Source organism: Brassica napus, chromosome A9, assembly GCF_020379485.1.
Source record: "Brassica napus cultivar Da-Ae chromosome A9, Da-Ae, whole genome shotgun sequence".
In the NCBI taxonomy this organism is placed as follows: Eukaryota; Viridiplantae; Streptophyta; class Magnoliopsida; order Brassicales; family Brassicaceae; genus Brassica; species Brassica napus.
The window spans coordinates 12,239,955-12,262,721 of record NC_063442.1 but is presented as its reverse complement, the minus strand read 5'-3'; the positions used below and the strand labels follow the sequence as shown (position 1 = coordinate 12,262,721).

Sequence of the window (22,767 nt, the reverse complement as noted above, 5' to 3'; positions counted from 1 at the left end):
ATTTAACATTTTAAACATTTTTAAAACTATTTTTCGTTATTATTATGTTTTTGGGATTTATTTAAACTATTTTTAAAATTTTTAAACTATTTTTTATTTATTAAAACTTTTTTTATTAATTATTAAACTATTTATATTTGTGTGATTAAAAACTATAATTTTTAAATATGTTTTTTTTTTAATTTACAGGTCTAATGATGATCAGATCCGGCCTCGCCAGCGTCGTAGCCGGGGTGGTATGGGGAGCCAGTCTCGGGGTTCTTCCAGCCATGTTCAGGATTCCGTTTCGCCCCACAGCTCATACCATACATCTCCCTCTCCATTACTCGCTCCTGCTGCTCCCGCTCCCGCTGCTGCACCCGCTCCTGGTCCCGCTGCTGCACCCGGTCCTCCGGGAGTGATGAGCGTTGCGGAGTTGGTTCGACAGCCCGGTCGTGACCATCTTCCCTATCTCACTGAGTATCCACATGGACATGGTCAAACATGGTAATTTAAACTTTTATTTTTTATCCTTAAAATTTGATTGATTATTAATAATTTGTTCTTTTTATTAGGTTCAACCGATCCGGGAACGGGATCAGCGCATGGATCAACCGTATGATGTACTCTGCCCTCGACAAGGGACATCCGACTTTCACTCACTTCCCCGTCGAGAAGCAGCATCTGTGGTTTCGTCAGTTTGCGGTAAGTATTCAAAATTTTTACTTATATTTTTTATTTATTAAAACTATTTTTTGTGATTATTAAACTATTTTCTATATTTATTAAACATTTTAAATATTTTAAAAACTATTTTTTTAATTATTAAACTATTTTTTATTTATTAAAACTTTTTTTTTGTAATTATTAAACTATTTTCTATATTTATTAAACTATTTTTTATTTATTAAAACTATTTTGTAATTATTAAACTATTTATATTTTTGTGCTTAAAAACTATTTTTAAACTATTTCAGCAAGAATTCAACTGGAATTCCGATGATACGCTCTCTATCTATAACCATTTTGTCCATAAAGTTATGGACAACTATGGGAAGCAGATGTACGAGTGGAAGAAGAAGTGGGAAGCAAACAAGGTAGTTTTTAATTTATTAACAATTTTTAATTTATTAAACTATTTTTTAAATTATTAAACTTTTTTTTTTTAAATTAAAAGGTCCCAAAGTCGATGAACGACACGGTATGGAAGGAGTTGTGTGAGCATTGGGATAAGGAAGAGACGAAAGAAACTTCTTCCACCAACTCCAACAACCGCAGGAGCGACCGTAAAGGGAAGGGCATCTACAAGCATAACTTGGGTGCCCAATCTATTGCCACTCTCGCGGATCGCATGGTAAGTTCAACCGCTTTTTCTTTAATTATTTAAGTTTCAGAATTTTATTTTTTATGCATTTTTTCAAATTTCTAATGTTTGTTTAATTTATTTTTTTTCAAGGCGGAAGAAAATGAGGGCGAGCCGGTTGATGATCTCGCCCTAATGAAAAGGGCGTATACCAACAAGAAGACCGGTCAGATTGATGATGGTCTTGTGAGGGACGTGGTCGACCTGGTCCAAACTCAGGTGTACGACGAAGTGTCTCAGCTTCAAACCGATGATGACGATTCGACGGCTTCGACCAACTTGTCCCGGGTTCGAATCAACGAAATCGTTGAATCGGTAAGTTTTTTTTTTAAAAGTTCAATTTATTTATTTCTTGATTTTTATTTTATCATCAATTTATATTATCTAAATTTGGTTTTTTATTTCAGTCGGTTCCAAAGAAGAAGGGACGTATGGTCGGTTTGGGTCGTCGCTCCCGGTCGGCTGCTCCTTCTTCTGCACCACCGCCATATGTTGATCCGGAAGTTCTTACGGCTCAGCTGAAGGACAAGGATGATCGGATATCTGCGTTGGAGACCCAGATGGCAGCTCAACAGGCGGGCTATGAGACCCAGAAGAGGCTCAACGAGCAGATGATGGAGATGATGAAGAGGATGTACCCGAACGAGGTGTTCCCGAACATCCAAGAACCGTAGTTTTTTTTTTTTTTACCAAAAACTCTGAATGTTTTATTTAACTTTGAATATTATCTACTATGTTTTATTTAATGTTTTATTCAATTTTAATTTTAATTTTAAATTTTAAATTTAAATTTAAAAAATTTAAATTTTTTTTAAAAAAATAAATTTTTTCGAAATTCCGAGGGAATGGAGTTCCTCGGAAAATTCCGAGGAACTTTCTTCCCTCGGAATATTCCGAGGAACATAATTCCCTCGGAATTTTCCGAGGGAATGGAATCCTCGGAAAATTCCGAGGGAGTTTTGTCCCTCGGAATTTTCCGAGGAACTCCATTCCCTCGGAAAATTCCGAGGGAAAATATGTTCCTCGGAATTTTCCGAGGAACATATGTTCCTCGGAATTTTCCGATAAACATTCCAAGGAATGTTTTGTCGAAACTTCCGAGGATTTGACCATCGGAATTCCATCGGTTTATTCCGAGGAACCATCCGACGAACATATGTTTCTCGGAGTTTCCTCGGAATTTTGTTTCCTCGGAATTCCGTCGGAAATTGCGGACGGAAGTCCGAGGAAGTATGAATTTCCGAGGAGATATTTCCGAGGACTTTTTTCGTCGGTATGTCGTCGGAATAGCGTTATTCCGACGACATACCGACGATTTTTTCCCTCAGTATCCCGATGTTTTCTTGTAGTGCTAGTATCTGATTCAATTGCGAAGAATAACTTGAGTTTAAAACTAACTAGATTTTGACCCGCGCTAAAGCGCGGAATAATTTTTTGGTAAAAACTTTATATAATCGCATTTTCTCTTTATTCAAAGTAGGTCTGAGCATAAAATCCGTAAACCAAAGTCTGTACCGAACTTAAGTCAAAGAACCCGATCCATATCCAATACGAAATATAAAAAAATCTTAGAATAGGTCTTGTAGGATGGTACATCATATATCCGAACCCGAAGTGTTATTAGCCGAACCCGAACAGACAATCCGAAAAAACTAAAAAAAAATCCAAAATAGCTCTGGAAAATAGCTCTGGATCTTGCATATTCCTAGATACACCACTACAGTTTCGTGAATATAAATATCTTTATACATATATCAATTATAGTTACTATATTTAATTAATATACTGATAAACTTCAGTAAATATAGGGTAGTTACTAACAAAAATATTGGAAATAAAAATAGGTCCAAAAGTTACATTTATCTCTAATGAGATATGAACAGGTCCAAAAGTTAATGATAACATTTTTAAGTAGATAAAAATTAAGACTCTGTTTTAATAGATTAGATAGCTAAATACATTAAATAATGTGTTTTATCGTATAGTTAAATATTAAATATATAAGATATCTTGAATGTTACTCATTAATTTCAGTCACATTAGAGTTCTACAATATATGGTTATATTTGTCCGAACCTAAAAAAATAAGTAAATTTGGAAGTAAATCTAATAAGTCATATTAACGAGAGAGTTATTGGTAATTTAACCAAATAACTAAAAAAATACCATTGATTAATACGTCAAAATATTAATAAACAAATTTTAGCATCTCCAAATTATGATAACAGATTCATTAATGGTAACTTCATCTCCTGTTTAACATTCAGTTTTACATTCAACAAGATTCTGATCCGTGCAGTTGCGCGGAATTATTTATATTTATAATTTATGTTTCCAAATTAAAATTTTATGAATTGATGATGTTTTATAAAATTTGATTTGCATCCATATTGTATTTTTTAGTTTTCAATTTGGTTCTGATTCTGTTGTGGGTTTTGATTTTCTGTTCAAGAAATATAGTAATAGTTTGGTTATTAATGAATTTGGACTTTTTGTTAAGTTTTGTTGTTTTGGCTTTTGGTTTGGTTAAAATAGCAATGTTAGGAACCTAATAAAATTTCCAGTTTAGTTCAAGCATGTTAGTCTGAATAAAAGATTGAAATTTTTAATTATGATTCTGATTTATGTAGATATATTTTTTTATAACATTTTCTGTTTTTTTTTTTTTTTTTTTTTATTGAATGGCTTTATATTTTAAATATGTTTAAATAATCAGTATATCTCAAATTTAGCAACCAGATATTTAGCTGTATTTACGATTCATTTGACGGAATGTTGCTCTTCCAGCTTCTCCTCCGCCCAATCCCCGAAAGAAAGAAGAATCAGTATATCTCAAATTTAGCAACCAGATATTCAGCTGTATTTATGATTCATTCAACGAAATGTTGCTCTTCTCAACTTCTCATCCGCCCAGTCTCTGAAAGAAAGAAGAATCAAACTCGTAAATTACCTCAAGAACAAATCTATCTAAGATTGATTTTTTACATTAATATAAAAGTTTTTTCGTGTTTAACTAATCAATGTTAATGGCCCTTTTTTTGGTTCAACCAAAGTAAGTGGCCTAGTTGTCAAAAGTCATGCAATCCATATGCTCCTTTGTTTTTGCTTTACAAAGAAAAAAAAATCTTGTAAGATGATGTTATGGATAAAGGGTTTACTTCAACTTCAAGCTCATTTTGCAACTGGATTATCTCTTGATTCTCATCTTCCACTTGCATTTGAAGTCTATCAAATCTCTCTTTCTCACACGATATTTCTGCCTTGTTATTCGCAAAGCTCTGAAGTTGTTCCTCTAGATCATTTTGTTACCTTGCAAGAGACTCCATTTCTGTTTCAGTCGGTGTGCCTTCTTTCTCCAGTGCAAGATTCTCTTCTTTTTCTCAAAAACTTGAAGCCTTGTCAGCTGTCACTTCCGCCAATTTAACCACTGCATCTAATTAATTCTTATTCTCGTAAAATCTCTTTTTTCAGCTTTGATATCTTTTATGATCTGAGCAATGTTAAAAATTAGTTATAAAGGCATGCCGTGCTTTTGGATTTATGTTATCAATGTCAAGAAAACCAGAAAATTGGTATCAGTGTCAAAAACTGCGGACATAGGATCACTATATTCTTGGAAAGTTAGTGCTGAGATGAGCTCAGTGCAGTGATGGGGTAAAAGGAACAAACTTGTTTGAAGGTGGCTAGTCTTTCAGGTTCAGCATTCTTGGCCGCAAATTACCGTATGATCTTCCTTTGGTATACTTCAAAAAAGTCTCAAACTTTGATCATTTGTAGTTTTCAACCATACATATTTCAATTCAATACTAAGTGAATACTACTCCCTAATCTTTTACTAATAATCAGTCACCCAGAAAGAAGAAAAATTACCACAACAGTGAAATCTCTAATTTCACCCAAAATCTTTATCTCACCGTTGATTGAAATCCAGAAAGAACTGCTTCGTGTTCATAAGACATATTTTTGCATCAACAAAATTTTCCATCCAGAAATTAAAATTGATATGTTATATAGATACGAAAAGCAGAGAGACAGACATACCAGCTTGAATCCTCTTTCAGTGAGTTTTGTCGCATCCTCGTCTCCTGCTTACATAATATTAGTGAAGAATGAAATATTACAATAAATTAAAAAAAATACATAAATCTTGAACAATGAATGTTTTATTAGGTTAATCACAGTGCCATATAATGTAAAGATAATGAAACTTGTGTTTTAATGTAAGTGACGTGTGTTTAATGTCAATGATATAAATATGTCCGAGTTATATTTAGTCACAACATGTTCAATATGTCCAAATTTAAAATATGTCACGGTAGATTTTAAATAGAACTCTAAATTAATAGATTATATATATATTCCTTTTTTATCTACCAACTACGTCATATACCAAATGTATTATATATACACATATAAAAGAAAAATATTTTCTCTTTTAGAATATATCATTTTAAACTGTTTGAATTATACAGTTTCAAGTTAACTACTAAATATCTAATTTAGTTAAAAATTAGTTGCCATTATAAAATTTTAATATTTAGCAGAATTATTGTACATCTTATTATATAAAGTAAGGTGTTCTCACTCCTGGGCGCGCCACCTCAGCAGCCACATCATAAAGTCGAAGCCCCTCAGTGCAACACATGTCCACTTAACCAAAATTATGCATTTTTTGTAACTCATCCGGAAATATATATGGGTTTGTTGTGTGATTGGGCTTCTTATTGTTCTATGCGTTCCAATCCTATCTGCGTAAAACCCTAATAGCTTAATCTGTGTTATTTTGCAATTTAGAGTTTTTCATGTTTTTTCTTCTCCGCCGTTAGATTCTACTCTTTTACCTGCTGCAGTTCTCCGTGTCTTCATCTCACCGGTGACAAAAATCTTTAGGCTTTATGGAATCAGTAGGAATCCGTCTTTAATGGAAGCATTGAACTAGCTGTCCGCTCCTCCCACGATTTATTATTGAACTTCCCCCTCCCTTTACTCCTTGCTCTGAATCTTCGACTATAAATGGTATGTTCTACACCCTAACATCCATCAGTTTGATCTTATTAATCAAAAGCTTTCCAGAAAACACTACAAGAAAACAGCGTAATTCTGACGGACATTCTGACGGAAAATGAGATCCTCGGAATATTCCGACGAATTTCCTCGGAATATACCGATGAAATATCGAGGAAATCATATTTCCTCTGAATATACCGATGAAATATCGAGGAAATCATATTTCCTCGGAATATACCGATGAAATACCGAGGAAATCATATTTCCTCGGAATTTCCTCGGCATAGTCCAAGACTTTTCTGACGATTCAGGGCTTTGCTTTTAGGGTTTCTGTTTCCTCGGAAAAGCCTCGGAATATTCCGAGGCTTTTCCGAGGAAGTAGGGTTTTTAAACCGAAAACAACGTTTTGCGGTTTGAATAACACTTATATAACCCCTATTAAGTGTCTTAGACTGATTATGAAGTCAAAAGTTTGTTTAAGTGAAACACTTATATAACACTTTTCCGATTGTATGAACGAAATCCCCACAACATAAGAGAAACACTTATACACTTTAATGAACGGTAAAGGGAATACTTACAATTCGTTTTGAAATTTTGTTATTTCATGGTTTATGATCATCTATACAAAGATTCCTCAATGGTATGCATTGCATTTGTATAAGAAATGATGTAGGGCAAAAAAAATTGATGTTTTGAAACCCCAAACATGTGTTCCTCGAAATTTCCTCGGAATATTCCGAGGAAATTCCGAGGAACAATATAAATTAATAGAAATACATGCACAAGATATTCTTTTTTCTCGAATTAATGAAAATATTCCGAGGAAATTCCGACGGATATTTAAGTGGCCGTCGGAATTTCCTCGGAATATTTTCATTTAACCGGGCAAACAAGCCGCCAAATATTTCGCGAAAATTGAAATTGAAAATACTGAGGGAATTCCGACGGAAAATATCCGTCGGACCCTAGGTTTTATAAACTCGAAACGCATCTTCTTCCCCATTTCTCTCTTCTTCCTCTCCAGCGATCTCTCTCTCCTTCCGGCGTTCTCCACCTTCTCTCGCGACGATCTCTCCGGCGAATCCTCTCCATTACCTTACAAATCATGTAAGGACCTATCCCACTCTCTTAGGTCCTATTTGTTAGGTTTTTAAGTAGATTTGATGATTTTAGAAGTTTTTTGATAGATTTTTGTTAGGGTGATTGGGTAGGATTGTGATTTGTTGTGTAATAGGTTTAGAATTGTGATTTGGTTGTGTTGAATTGATTTAGAATTTTTTTATAAATTTTTTATTATTTTTGTATTTACAAAACGTTTTTTCTATATAAATTCGATTTTACAAAACGTTTTTTGTATATAAATTCGATTTTTAGATTTATAAAAGATGATTTCATATTTATAAAAATATTTATATTTATTAAAACTAATTTTGTATTTATAAAACATTTTTTTGATTTATAAACACTATTTTTTTATTTATAAAAACTATTTTTAAATATACAAAACGTTTTTTGTATATAAATTCGATTTTTGGATTTATAAAAGATGATTTCATATTTTAAAACTAATTTTGTATTTATAGAACATTTTTTTGATTTATAAACACTATTTTATTATTTTTTGTATTTATAAAAACTATTTTGTATTTATAAAAAGATGATTTCATATCTATACAAATATTTATATTTATAAAACTAATTTTGTATTTATAAAACATTTTTTGATTTATAAACACTTTTTTATTATTTTTTGTATTTATAAAAACTATTTTGTATTTTTAAAAAGATGATTTCATATCTATAAAAATATTTATATTTATTAAAACTAATTTTGTATTTATAAAACATTTTTTTTATTTATAAACACTATTTTATTATTTTTTGTATTTATAAAAACTATTTTGTATTTATAAAAAGATGATTTCATATTTATAAAAATATTTATATTTATTAAAACTAATTTTGTATTTATAAAACATTTTTTTATTTATAAAAACTATTTTATTATTTTTTGTATTTTAAATATGTTTTCTATTTCAATTTTAATTTTATGTTTTCGAATTTCAATTTAAAAAAATAAATTTATATTTTTTTTTTAATTTTGGAAATATTCCGAGGAAGTGTATCCCTCGGGATATTCCGACGACATCTTCTTCGGAATATTCCGAGGACTTTCCGACGAATTTGTGGTCCTCGGAATTTCCTCGGAATTCCTTGGGAAATTTCCGAGGGATTTCCGAGGAAAAATGAATTTCCGAGGAGTTATTTCCGAGGACTTTTTTTCGTCGGTATGTCGTCGGAATAGCGTTATTCCGACGACATACCGACGATTTTTTCCCTCAGTATGCCGCTGTTTTCTTGTAGTGAAATCCAGCTGCCAAAAATGGCTAACTCCACTGTTTCGCCTAAGCACAAACAAATAAAGGTATAGTCTTTGTGTATATTATTAGTAAACAGTTTTATGTGATTTGCTTGGTACGTGGTTGAGTCTAAATGTGATCATGCTTAATTCAGTCTTATGAGTGCATCGATGTTTAGTTCTTATGTATATTAGTCTATAGTGATTCACTAGGTATGTGGTTGAGTCTAAACATGATCATGTTTGATGAAATACGGTGATTTACTTGGCACGAGGTTGAACCTAATGTAAATGTGTTTGATTTCATATGATGAGTGCATCAAGGACCGTGATTAGGCTGTTGAAAGGGATATAAATCTTAGGCTAGGAACGGAACAGCTCTGCGAGGATGGAAAAAGTAACAGACTATGAACATCTGATTGAGACTTACAAGAACGCTCTTGCGGAGCACCATAACTCAGAGTCCCAGACGCAATGAAGAGACGGAATGAGGTTGAGAAATCAAGAAGGATTGGAGCAGCTAGAGTATTCTAATCCCCGTATTAATGAGCAGAGCGTGGCAATGGTAATTTAGTTTTGCAAGTATATCCTTGTCAAGAAAGTTATACTAACATCAAGTTGTGTTTGTAATACCTAGAATGAGTTATTCAAGGAGTAGAGTATCATGATGTTGTGAGACACCGCACTGAAGCGATAAAAAGAAATCCAAAAGACCCTAGAGTAAGTCCAATTCTAATCATCTTATGTGCTTCATTGTTACTTCTTCCTTTTTCGGTTTAGAGAGAACCAGTGACCTTAGTATATTCTATTTTCTTCTTGCAGGCTAGGGCCTAGGGGAATACAAGACCTGGTAATCCAGAACATTCCCACAGTTCATGTAATGAGACAGGTAATGAATCAAATTTCGCTTCTCTAGATTTCTCCTCGATTCACAAATCAATGTTTGGTTAATATTTTCTGCAGCAATCCATGTTGATGTTAATGATGTCTCACCAAAATCCACCACTTCTCTTTGAACATATTTTGTCTGATTTTCAGGAGAATCGACCAACAGCCCAAAAACACATACAGATCCCGATGATTATGAAGAAATACAAAAGCATATCAGCTTAGGATTTCCAGGATAATCTGCCAAACGGTTCAGTATTTTAAATAAACGTAAACACAAAGTTTTTACTTTTTGTAGCTCTCGAACCAAAATCAAGTTCTTCCATTGTTTCAAAATAATCTGATATAACATTTTCTTCTTAAATCAATTGTGTTTTTATAAAACATAGATTTGAGTTGCTTACATTATTGCATAGCCCAAAACAAATTCAGAAAAATTCTTCAGTACATAGGGTTAGTTCTGAAAAAGAAAAAGAAAATGTCTTAACCACCAACTTCTTCATCCTTGGACGAAAGACTAGAGGACAATGCGAGCTCTTGGTTTTGTTGAATGTGGCTGATGACGTTGAGGCTCAGGAGGAAGAGATGTTTGTGCAGGAGCCAGAGGAACCAGAGCAGGGGTTTGGAGAGGAAAAAGAGAAGGAGAGGAAACAACAGCTTACATGGAGATATTTGAAGGCAAAGATTATTTTATATGATACGAAAGCCTTTGGTAGCGAGTTTACACTCCCAAGGCACGGTTCCCAAATATTACTCATTCCATTTGGTGGAAAAATGAGTTAACATAAATAAAATACCATTTATACATAGAAGAAGTAATCGGTATGAGATTCAATATTGGGCTTATTGGAAAGCAAATCAATATAAGAACAAAACATATATAAATAAATATATAAGATGGCTTGAGAGTTTATATAATTTATGACTTTTTAACTGATAACCTTATAGATCTTTATGTTTCAAAATCACCAAGAGGAGCATCTCTTAGATTTAGAGGTGTATAATTTTAGGATGAATATAAATATTAAGTACGAAGAAGGAAAGATTTGGAGAGTGAAGTATTTGAAAAACAAGTTCCATAAATTTGTGTGAGTGAAAACGTATCTTGACCCAATGGGTTTCTATTATGATGAGAGTTTACCAATTCTGAAATCTGTTGATAATATTTGAAAGTTTTGAGATTTATTTCCTTGGAAAGTTTCTTATGCTTTTTTTTTGTCTTTGAATTCTTGTTTTGGTTTGTAATTTTTTAAAAGCTACATAAAACTAATCGAATTAAAAAAAAAAACAAAAGTCAAAGTCCAAAGATATTTACCCTCATACAAATAAATATATTGTAGTATTCTTTATTGGTTACCAAATATGTAATACTAGGTGTTCTGCCCGCACATGCGGGAATAGTGTTCTTATAGATATTTATATGTTTATAACTATTAAATTAAAACCAACATAATAAATTATTAATTATATTTTTAAAAAGATAAATCAATTATTAAACTTTGTATTTTATAGTAAAAAATATTATTTCAGATAAAAACACAACATATTTAAGAATTATCTTATGTTATAAAAATATATTTTATTTATGAGAATTTTTTTATATTTACTTATAGTCAATTATCAAATATAACATATAAATAAAATATTATTTATATATATTCATTAGTTTTTATCAATATATAAATATGCTTATTGTTGTGTAAATTTTTTTAAAAAATCACATATATTTTAGAAAATATATTTATTTGATTAGCATTTAATTATAAATTGTTTTATATCTAACTATAAATTTTATAATAAAATATTATTTTCAGATAACAACAGAATATATCTAAGAATTATCTTATGTTTTAAAACATGTTTTTATTTTTGAAAATTTTATTATATTTATTTATAGTCAATTATCTAATATAAATATATAAATATAATATTATTAATAGAAATTCGTTTTTAACTATTTATATTTTAGATAATTCTTATTATTATTAATTTTAATCACTTATTTAATCAGATATATTTTAAATTTTTTTTTATTTTTGAATAATATATATCATTTATTCATTAAGGGTATAAACGATTTATTATTAATTTTAATCACTTTTTTAATCAGATTGATTTGAATTTTGTTTTTATTTTTTTAACTTATTTATATAATTATTCATTAAAAGTATAAAAAATATTAACCGCTCTAACTTTTAACGTGAGAGCTCTGTTGCAAAAATTTACTTCGCAAATAATAATATAGATTGTTAAAATAAAATAATATTCCCTATTAAAATAACTTCCTAACATCTCATCTATTAATATATGAATGTCATTTATATTAAACAGCGATTTTTGACTATAACCAAAAACAAATCTAAGAAAACTTAAAACTTATTAAAAAAACATAAAACGTAAAATATAAATAATTATATGATACATGAGAATAAAAATAATTGCAAAAAAAACAATACAAACCAAACATAAAAATTATATTATTAAAATTAGTATAGCTGTTATGTGTTGCTTAGCGCATGTGAATTCCTATAGGCTTAATCAGTTTCACTCCAACAGCACGTTGAAAGACAATGATTTTATAATAATTAAGTAACTAGATTTTGATCTGCGTTTTTAAAGCACGGATTTATTTTTGTTTTTTTTTTCAATTGAAAAATATTTAGTAAATATCATATTTTCATATATTTGTGTTTTATTTTTTAAAAGACTTAAACTTTTTATTTTTATTTATCGTATTTTATTTTAAATGACTATTTATGTTTAAAAGTTAATCTTTATTTCTTTAATGAATTAAGTTGGTATAAATCTGATAAATTAATTTTATTATGTGGTTAATATTTTAATAAAAATATACATACTTTTAATAAAGATTTATACTTTTCAATGAAAAAATTCAATTTTTTTTATGAATGCTTAAATTATATTAAGGAAAAAATAATAATAATTAAGAATAGTTGAAAAAAAATTATTTGAATTTGAACTCTTAAGGAAAAAAAATGTGAGAATTGAATTTTATTTCTTAATCGGCCCAAATGGTCCAAGAGAAATTTGATGTGGACTGGATTAAAAAAAAATGACTCAATATAGATGTATTATTAATATTACTTGATTACTCTTAATGAAACATGCAATGTTAGTAAAGAAAAGGACATCTAAGGTAAAGAGGACAATAGGATTCTGCTTTAATAGTATAGTTTACTCTTCCAACATATCTAAATAATTACATTCTGTAATATTATATTCTAACACAACATTTACGTTGATAGTCTTTGTTCCATTTTGACTATATTCAACTTATAATGGGTAAAGAGTTCGTAGAACGTTTATTTTTTTTGTGCAAAACATTAATAAATCAAATAAATTCACACTTTAATTGTATTCATACAAGAAGTTCTTTCTAACGCAATAAAACATTCTAAGGTTTCTTACCCCTATGAAACTCTAGACGCTAACTTTAAGCAGAAGACAGTGCAACACAAACATAAGAAAAACCATCAGAACAAAAATACATGTTTATGGGACAACTTGCGGGAAAAAGGAAATTTAACTCCTCATCTATTTCAAATCGGTAATTTAAATACCAAACTATTGCTTGCGCAATTTAATGCCCCAAGTATTATTTGCCTTGACTAATTAGGGATTAATTAAGTCAGCAGTTCAATCATTAACGTTTGTCGTTATTTTTATTTCATTCACTTACGACATAACACAAAATCCCAAATTTGGAACCCTAATTTCGAAAGAGGCAACAACAGAGGCAATTTCGGCGAACATGTAGGCGATTTCCAGCGAGATAATGGTGATAACGTTCACCGGAAGGAGAGGGGGATCGAGGAATATGTTTCCATTCGAAGGGGAGCCTCTAATCCCATAGTTCCTGATGTTTCCAGTGTCGCTCAAGTTCCCGAAATTCCCGATGTTCCAAGAGTTCCTGAAGTTCAACCTGCAACTGAAATAGAAAGGTAAATTCAGTTGATTTTTTTTATAGAATTTACTGATTCTTCTTATTGATATGTGTTTTTTTTGTTTAGAACACGAGATGAAGACTGTTCGCTTAGGACAGGAGGTTAAAAGGTTTAAGTTTGCTGTTCTCATGTATTCTCTCAAGATGAAATATGACATAAAGTTCTATAATTCCTCAGCTAATAGGCTTGCAGTTTGGTGCACAAAACATGAAAAAAAAAATGTGGTTGGAGAGTGTACTGTTCTTTCGAAAAAGGCAGGAACAAGCTGACGGTGAAAGTGTTACACATATTTGTGTTAGGTCTGGTTATACGAAGCTGCTTAAGTGGAACAATAGCAAAATTATTCGAGGAGAGACTTCGGTCAATCCTAAAATCAGAAGAATATGGTTGATGAGATAAATAGAGAGTATAATATGATTGTGACCGAAGAACAATGCAGAAGAGCAAAGGCAACACTTGCAGCCAGAAGAAAGGCGGGTCATGAAATTTACTTTGCAAGACTTTGGGATTACCAAGAAGAGGTACGTAATCTAATGTCGGATCAACAATTGAAGTTGAGACAATTCCTGGTCCGGTTCTTGGAAGCAATCAAAGATTTCCCGCTTGTATATGTGTTTTGAAGCCTTGAAAACGTCATGGAAAGGCTCATGTAGACCCATTATAGGATTGAATGCTGCATTTATGAAATGGGACATTAAAGGTCAAATGCTAGCTGTTGTTGGTAGGGATGAGGATAATAGAATTTTTCAATAGCTTGGGCTGTGGTAGAAATTGAGGATAATCCAAATTGGTTATGGTTTGTGCAACTACTGAAAAAAGACTTGGGTCTTGAAGATGGCGAGACTATGACAATAATCTCAGACAAGCATCAGGTATGTTCATCATTTCTTTATGTATATATTAAGACTTCTCTGGTGTATTTAGTCTTGATTGTTCATTTGTACATGGAATGTTACATGCAGTACACGAAGAGCTTCCTCAGGCCGAACACAAAATGTGTGCTAGACATGTTCTACAAAACTGGAAGAAGACAAATGAAGACATTGTCCTTGAGCGTCTATTCTGTAAAATAGCATGAATCTACACACCAACAATGTTTATGACCAACTTAGAGGATCTTATGACCTACAATGAAGGAGCTTATCACTCTCTGCAGTCTACTGGACCGATGACATGGTCTCGTGCATTCTTCAAGCCAATTTAAGGGATGCAATCGTGGCCAAGATTAGGTCGGCTCCATATTCTTCCACCATCCTCACGCTTCAACCGTGGGAAACCTAACGATCATTCTAGAAATAAAGCTCCTCATGAATCTTCCTCTAATCCACACAAGCTTAGCCGCCATGGTTGACTTCCTACTTGCTCAAACTATAGGAAGAAAGACCATAACAAGACTAGGTGTCCTAATCCAGCCGCAGCTCCTCCACCAAAACGTCTTAGAGGTCGCGCACAAAAAGAACATGTTTGAAATGACTTACTTGATTTTTTTTGAATGGCTTTGTTCACTGACATTTGGTGCTTATTTAATGTAAGGAGGGTCTTCAAACTTGCAGTCAGGAGCTACTCAAGGATCATCACAAATTCCACCTCCTCAATCATCACAAGGAGGATCACAAGACGGGTTTGGGTTCTCTACATAACCAAGTGCATATGTGTTCTTCATGTTTATGCTATGTTGATGTTTTTTTCCTATTTGGTGTGTAAGGATGTTGTTTGGCTTGTCGTTTTGAATTTTCTTGGGTTTGTCTTTTGGTGTAAGATTTTAAGTCTCGGATACATTTTTATACATATCTCTTACTACCAAACACATAAATTGTCTTACATTTTCATACATATTCTCTTACTACCAAACACATAATTTGTCTTACATTTTTCATACATATTCTCTTACGTTTTCTTCTTACCAAGTACAAGTTAACTTTCACCTTGGTCAAATCTTCTCACAAAAGACAACAATGGCCACAACACACAAGCCATCAAAAAGCACAATGGTCTTTCTTTTGAATTTTTTCATCTCGTTTTTGCATCTTTGGATTTCTTCTTTCAAGTTCTCGATCTGAAGCTTGAGATAATTTATTAAAAATGTCCCTTCAGCCTTCAGCTCACTTACTTCTTCATATGTTCTATCCTCAACCCACTTGAACAGGTGACCATCCTGAAATACACATATGAAGATAAAGATGAAGAAAGTTATCAATGGTTAACACATGAGAATAAGTAGTCTAGTAAATCTTACCGCTCGGGAAGAAGTACATCGGAAATAAGGACGTCCTGGATTAGCTATGGACTTTGATGTAAAGATCTTAACTGGACTTCCACAAACACATTTTTTTGGATATCATGTCTCTCCATACACGATCCCACAACTATATGAATCCCTCGTACATACTGGACCTAACTCCTCCTAAAAACATAGCCATCAACAGTAAAGTTTGAAATCTATCTTTTACATACACCTTTCAATCTCACCAGTCACTCGATTCTTCAAAACAATGTAAAGAACATATGACTTACAAATTTTGATCCAAAAGAAATTTGAGCTGTTTCAAGGCAAAGTTTTTTGTTTTTCTCGAAGTTCTTCATCACGTCACCAGATTTGCTCTCTTATCTCGCCGGAAATCGCATCTATCGACAACAATGGCCACAACAACAATGGCCACAACACACAAGCCATCAAAAAGCACAATGGTCTTTCTTTTGAATTTTTTCATCTCGTTTTTGCATCTTTGGATTTCTTCTTCAAGTTCTCGATCTGAAGCTTGAGATAATTTATTAAAAATGTCCCTTCAGCCTTCAGCTCACTTACTTCTTCATATGTTCTATCCTCAACCCACTTGAACAAGTGACCATCCTGAAATACACATATGAAGATAAAGATGAAGAAAGTTATCAATGGTTAACACATGAGAATAAGTAGTCTAGTAAATCTTACCGCTCGGGAAGAAGTACATCAGAAATAAGGATGTCCTGGATTAGCTATGGACTTTGATGTAAAGATCTTAACAGGACTTCCACAAACACATTTTTTTGGATATCATGTCTCTCCATACACGATCCCACAACTATATGAATCCCTCGTACATACTGGACCTAACTCCTCCTAAAAACATAGCCATCAACAGTAAAGTTTGAAATCTATCTTTTATATACACCTTTCAATCTCACCAGTCACTCGATTCTTCAAAACAATGTAAAGAACATATGACTTACAAATTTTGATCCAAAAAAAATTTGAGCTGTTTCAAGGCAAAGTTTTTTGTTTTTCTCGAAGTTCTTCATCACGTCACTAGATTTGCTTTCTTATCTCGCCGGAAATCGCCTTTATCGTCGCCGGAATCACTTTCTCTCGAAATTAGGGTTCCAAATTTGGAGATTTCGAGTTATGTCGTAAGTGAGAGAAATTAAAACTAACGACAAACATTTAACATTTAACAACTGAATTTTTGAGTCATTAATTTGCCGAGTCAACAAATAGTTGGGGCATAAAATCGCGCGAGTAATAGTAGGGTATTTAGATTGCTGATTTCAAAAAGTTGAGGAATTAAATGTCCATTTTCCCGACAACTTGCATTATTTTCCTCTAATAAGCTTTAGTATCATGGTTAGACAATCAAACGTTACCAACAACACCCATTTAAGACGCATACAACAAATCAAATATGTTAGATGCCAAATTCTTTAATATAGAAATAATCATCTAAGCAATCAAATTAAATCTTTTTACTTATAATTCATTCTCATCCAGATCATTCTAAAAAGATAAAAAAAATTCATTACCAAACACATTTTTTGCAAATGAAAACCTCAAACACATACAAGGAAAGCATACACGAATAATAACCTAGATCATAAGCAAGACATATCTAACGCGTAGCTATTTGTCTTTATATGATTTCTTATGTTTTGAAATTATTCGAACACTAAAACTTGCTTCAGCTATTTGTCTTGACTACCTTATTCGCAACTTTAGCTTACTAACTAACATACAAACACACGTTAATTCTATTAACAAAATGTTTTCCCGAAAAATCATCTCATCTTCCTTCCAAAATACTAAAAAACCATCTGATAATCACCCATCCTTGCTGAAAATTTTGGTATATGTTTCCAACTCGACTTCTGCAAATCCAAACCTCAAAAAACAAACAATGAAGAAATACAAAAATATAAATATTTATATTACACATAAATTATTTTCTGTGCGTAACACAGACAGATCCCTAGTAAATTAATAAACAATAAACACAAAGCATTCTCAAAGTATTGGAGAATAATCCACTACCAATACCAATCCTACTATATAAAAGGAGCTAAATTCTAGCTTCCTAAGCCTATCCACATGTGCACAAATATTCATGACCAACCAATATGCCAGATCATCACGAAGTGGGTTTGCAATTAAAAAAAATATTCAACAATTCGCAGCCCATTAGACTCATCTCCTAACCCACTCCCGAGCCACTCTCTCATAAGCATAATCCCGTGTTCTGAACATCCCGTGTTAAATTTTTTTAAACACTCATATCTTAGAAATAGTTTAAAAAATATATTTATATAAATGTTTTTTTTAATAATATTTAATTATAATTTTTGTATCTTTTTAACTTTTATAATAAAAATATTATTTTCAGATAGCAACAAAATATATATAAGAATTATCTTATTTTTAATTTTTTTTATAATTTTATTATATTATTTTAGAATCAAATATTTAATATTAATGTAACATATAAATTTTATATGATTAAAATAAAATTTATTTTTAATTATATATAAAATTCATTAAGGGTATTGTTTTAATTAACATATTAGCGAATCAGTTAGAAATTAATAATAAATCAATAACCTATCTAAAAGTCTAAAACCTAATAAAATATGACAAATAAAAAAACTAACTAAATTTTAATATAAAATAGAAATTTAATATTATTAAAATAAAATTCATTTTAATATATATATATATATATATTATATATATATAATACTAATTAAGGGTTTTTTTTAAATTAATAAATTAGTGACTTAGCTAAAAATAAATAATAAATCAATAATTTAGCTAAAACCTAATAAAACATAACAAATAAACAAATTTACTAAAATTATGGATAATATAAAATATGATTGATTCTTTAATACAAAATTAAAATAAGAGTTTTGTTAAATAAAACATAAGTTTGCCGTATCGGTGTTGCAAAAAAAACAATCATTAATAGTGTCGTAGGAATTATGTCTTTCCCTTTAGCGAATAAAATTGAAGTAGAGTGTTGGAGGATAGCTCAACATATAGACAAGATTATGGAGATTGATATGGGAGTTGAGGTAACGGACACAACTGTTCCTCCGTAAAGAAACGCTCCTGCTAGACACCTGGATAAATGAAAGAGAAATATCTGGACTTGGCTTTGTGTTAATAGATGGTGACTTTCCAATGTTGTTTGGAGCAATGGCCGATATACACGCACCAAATCACCACTGCAAACGGCAGCTGAAAGTTTACTATGGGCAATGCAAGTGATACTGAAGTTTGGACACAGAGAAATGGTCTTTCAATCGACTGTGAACAACTGGTTATACTCATTCAAAAGGAGGAAGATTAGCCTGCGTTGGACTCGGAGCTCGACGAAATAAAGGTTGTATCCAAAGAATTTTCTGAACTTTTTATTGCTTATATTCCTAGATCTTAAAATTCCGTACGAATAGCCTAGCAAAAAGTGTCCGATCACGCGTATCTCGATCAGCTTTTGTAAACCCTTTTGCACCAAGTTGGCTAGCCCCATAAGCTAGCATGAGGGTGCCAGAAAAGAGAATAGAGTTGAAATTGAAACTAAATATCCCAATGAACAAATTTATCAGAAGTTCATATTTATATGGATGTCTATATGGGACAAACAATTTTTTTATACAATTATAGAATATAGTCACGAAAATCAATCCTAAAATATATAATTTAAAAAAACTATTTAAACAAACCATCAAAATTTTCAATATTACACCAAATAAGAATATAAAGACCAACTATATTCTCTTTGTGTATAATGTGTTGTGGTAAGATTCAAAAAAATTAACTTACAGTAAAAATATAACATTTTATAAAACTAAACAATTGACATAATAGTACAAAAATATGAAAAAATAAATCAAAATACTATCTGCACGTAGCGCGGACAAAGACCTACTGATATATAAAGCCGATACAAAGAAATGCTATTTAGGAGAGCCTTATTTTTTTTTTGTTATATCTATCAATTACTGCCGTCAAAAGAAGGGGAAGCCAGAGAGAGAAAAAAAAAACCTAGCGTACGATTCTCTGAGAGTTCCGCTCTCAAATCGCCTCTCTGATTTTAGGTATTCTTCTCAAATCTTTGTATAATTCGATCATAACGGATCATAACAGATCGATCTGATCTGAAGCTGTGAGATATGAATTTGGTTTTTTCGTGATCGTTTCTTCTTTTTTGGATTTTTCTGCTTCTGGAAAATCGATACTATCGATGATGCAATATGAAGAATTGAATTGAATTGATTGTTTATCTGTTTCCTTATGTTGAAGCTTCCGGCTACCGTTGAGGCTTCAAGCATAGAAAATCCTTTTAACCTTTGATTCGTTGTTATCTCTTAACCTGAGCCTTATTTGCAGCGATTGAAATCTTTCTAGAATAATGGATGCTGAGAATGAGAAAACCGCCCTCGAGGCCTCGGTTGTTGTGATTGAGAAAGACCTTGAGGCCCCCGGGAAGGATGTGGTTGTTGAATCCCAAGCTGAATTGAATGGGACTGATGTTGGAGAAGCCTCTGACAAGGCTGTAGAAGCTTCCATGGATGTTAGTAAACCGGAGGAGGAGGCAGTGCCCTCTGTTGCTGAGACTTGTGTTGAAGGCGCAAGTCCTTCCGGGGTTCAAAATCCAAAGGGGGTATTACCGGGAAAGAAGAAAGTTGTTAAGACGGTGAAGAAGCTTGTCAAAAAGAAAGTTTTGAAAGGAGGCGCTTCTGCTTCTGCTGCTGCTGCTGCTGCTGCTGCGGATCCTTCTCTTGGTGAAAGCGATAAGGGAACAAAGAAGGTTGCTGCAGATTCTGAAGAAGAAGATGATGATATGGAATCTAATGCTGATGAAGAAACGGTGAAAAGCGTTGGGAAGAGATTGTTGAAGGGGAAGAAAGTCCAAGGAGCTCTTAAAACAACAGCATTGAAGGAAGATGATGAAGGAACTCCTCAGAATGGCCAAGAGAATAACAACAGCTCGTTAGCTGTGAACGAGCAAACCAATGGCGTTGAGAAACCTAGCGAGCAGAAGAATGAGGACCAAGCTGGCATGGCTGGGGGAAGGAGACGCAAAAGGAGGAGAGGTGGGAAACAGGTCTCAGGCCCAAACAAGAAACAAATGAAAGAAGAGGTCGTCGTCGCTGCTGCTACTGATGCGACACAGAAAAGTATAGAAGTGGAGGAGAAAAAGCAGCCTGGTGATGACCTTGAGAAAGATGGTCAGGGGAATGTAAAGCATGCTGGTTTGATCTTCATGTGCAATGCCAAAACTAGGCCTGATTGTTTTCGGTTCAGTGTGATGGGCGTACAAGAGAAGAGGAAGGACTATGTGATGAGTATCAAGCCCGGGGTTAAGCTTTTTCTTTATGACTATGATCTCAAACTCCTCTATGGAGTTTTCCAAGCTTCCTCTGCGGGTGGGATGAAACTTGAGCGCAATGCTTTTGGTGGATCCTTTCCCGCTCAGGTAACTTCGTGTTTCACACATATGTTTGCTAGCCACAAACTTCATTTATACAACTAGTCTTTCCCGATGATGAGTTCTTTCTTTCATTCTTTAATTTTATGGATCAGTTTTATGATATTCTGTATTCACATCTCAGGTGCGCTTCAAGGTGGTTAGTGATTGTATACCGTTGCCTGAGAGCGAATTCAAGAAAGCAATCAAGGAGAACTACAACAACAGAAACAAGTTCAAAACAGAACTTACGCGTAAACAGGTAAAACCATCAATTTCCCCTTAAGTTCGTATCAGCAGATATTTCATTCATCTCTCTGTTCTTGAAGGTATTCAAGCTTACAAAGCTTTTCCGGCCAGCTGCTCTCCCTGCACAACTAACCCACACTCTGCCAGTCCCTGTTCCTCGTCCTGCTGAGAGGAAAAGATCTGACAATGACCGCTACGCTCCTGGCAGCAGCAGAAGTCATGGAAGGAGTTACAATGCTGCACCTCCTCCACGCAGAGAAGAGCCACCACGCAGAGAAGAACCACCCCGTGATCTATACCTCACTGAAAGCGAGTACCGAACATACGGCTTAAGAAGAGCAGAACCAGCTCAGCATTATCCAGTTCCGCCACCTGAGTCTTCTTACCGTCTGGACTCGTACCGTCCATCTGTGGTGGACCATGAGCGGCTTTTGAGACAAGTAGAGATTGAGAGGCATCATGATCGTAGAGAAGTTCTTTTGCCTGAGAGAAGCTACCACCCGTCGTATGATCACGTCCTAAGCTCTAGGCGCCTGGCACCAGAGCCACCATTGGAGTCTTACAGGAGAGACCCGTATCACAGAGTCGAGTACCGTAGTCCCGAAAGACTACATAGGACCACATACCTGCCTTCTTCGGGAAGAGAAGACGATGACTTGTATTCACGATATGTTACACCGGACTCATTGGCTGAGTACTACCGATCATCGTCATCTCGCAGATACCCCCCAAGCATTGCTGAATCTGAGTTTCTTCCCCCTTCATCAATAACATCACGGTATGCTTACTCAGGGTCTTTACCCTATTCTCACCGCTGATTTATACTCTAGCTCTCCTTTTGAATGTATTTGCTGTTTAATGTATGTTTGGATTTGGACATGCTTTCGTTGGTTCACCCAAACTTGGATTATACTTTAGTTTTTATTTATTTGTCGTTGTAACAATTGCCCTCGGCAGATAATTTTTTTCTCTATTCTCTTGAATAAATGTTCTCATATATATTATCTCTTTCCTTTTGAATTGCTTTCGCAAGATATAATATTCTCTTTATGAGACTCCCAAACTCCTCTTTGAATGTTATCGCTTGGATTGTTCTTTGGTTGATTAATTGGTCGTCTTCCCAACTCCTCTTTAAGGCACTTTTTAAGTTATGACGTAAATGAGGGATCAAAATCTTTACCAAATCAGACATGTATATTTTCATAAAACGTTCACGCACATCTCTATGCAAGTCCG

At 33.0% G+C, this 22,767-nt stretch overlaps 1 protein-coding gene across 2 annotated transcripts; it reads left to right on the top strand.

Annotated features, from left to right (window-relative positions):
* Positions 1-19,777: 19,777 nt before the first annotated feature.
* LOC106433779 lies at positions 19,778-22,530 on the top strand. Of its 2 annotated transcripts, none has more exons than XM_013874606.3 (4): positions 19,778-19,909; positions 20,202-21,291; positions 21,428-21,544; positions 21,612-22,530. In XM_013874606.3, exons 2-4 carry the CDS (start codon positions 20,224-20,226, stop codon positions 22,347-22,349), a joined length of 1,923 nt encoding a protein of 640 aa, XP_013730060.2. In that variant the 5' UTR covers positions 19,778-19,909; positions 20,202-20,223; the 3' UTR covers positions 22,350-22,530. The 2 variants fall into 2 exon arrangements, with proteins under 2 accessions (XP_013730060.2, XP_022548319.2); XM_022692598.2 differs by having other exon boundaries at positions 19,783-19,909; positions 20,220-21,291.
* The last annotated feature ends 237 nt before the right edge of the window (positions 22,531-22,767 follow it).

Coding starts and splice junctions, on each gene's coding strand:
- LOC106433779 (XM_013874606.3), top strand. CDS start 20,224: ATGGATGCTGAGAATGAGAAAACCGCCCTCGAGGCCTCGGTTGTTGTG. Junction 21,292..21,427: donor GTGGATCCTTTCCCGCTCAG/GTAACTTCGTGT, acceptor TTCACATCTCAG/GTGCGCTTCAAGGTGGTTAG. Junction 21,545..21,611: donor CAGAACTTACGCGTAAACAG/GTAAAACCATCA, acceptor CTGTTCTTGAAG/GTATTCAAGCTTACAAAGCT.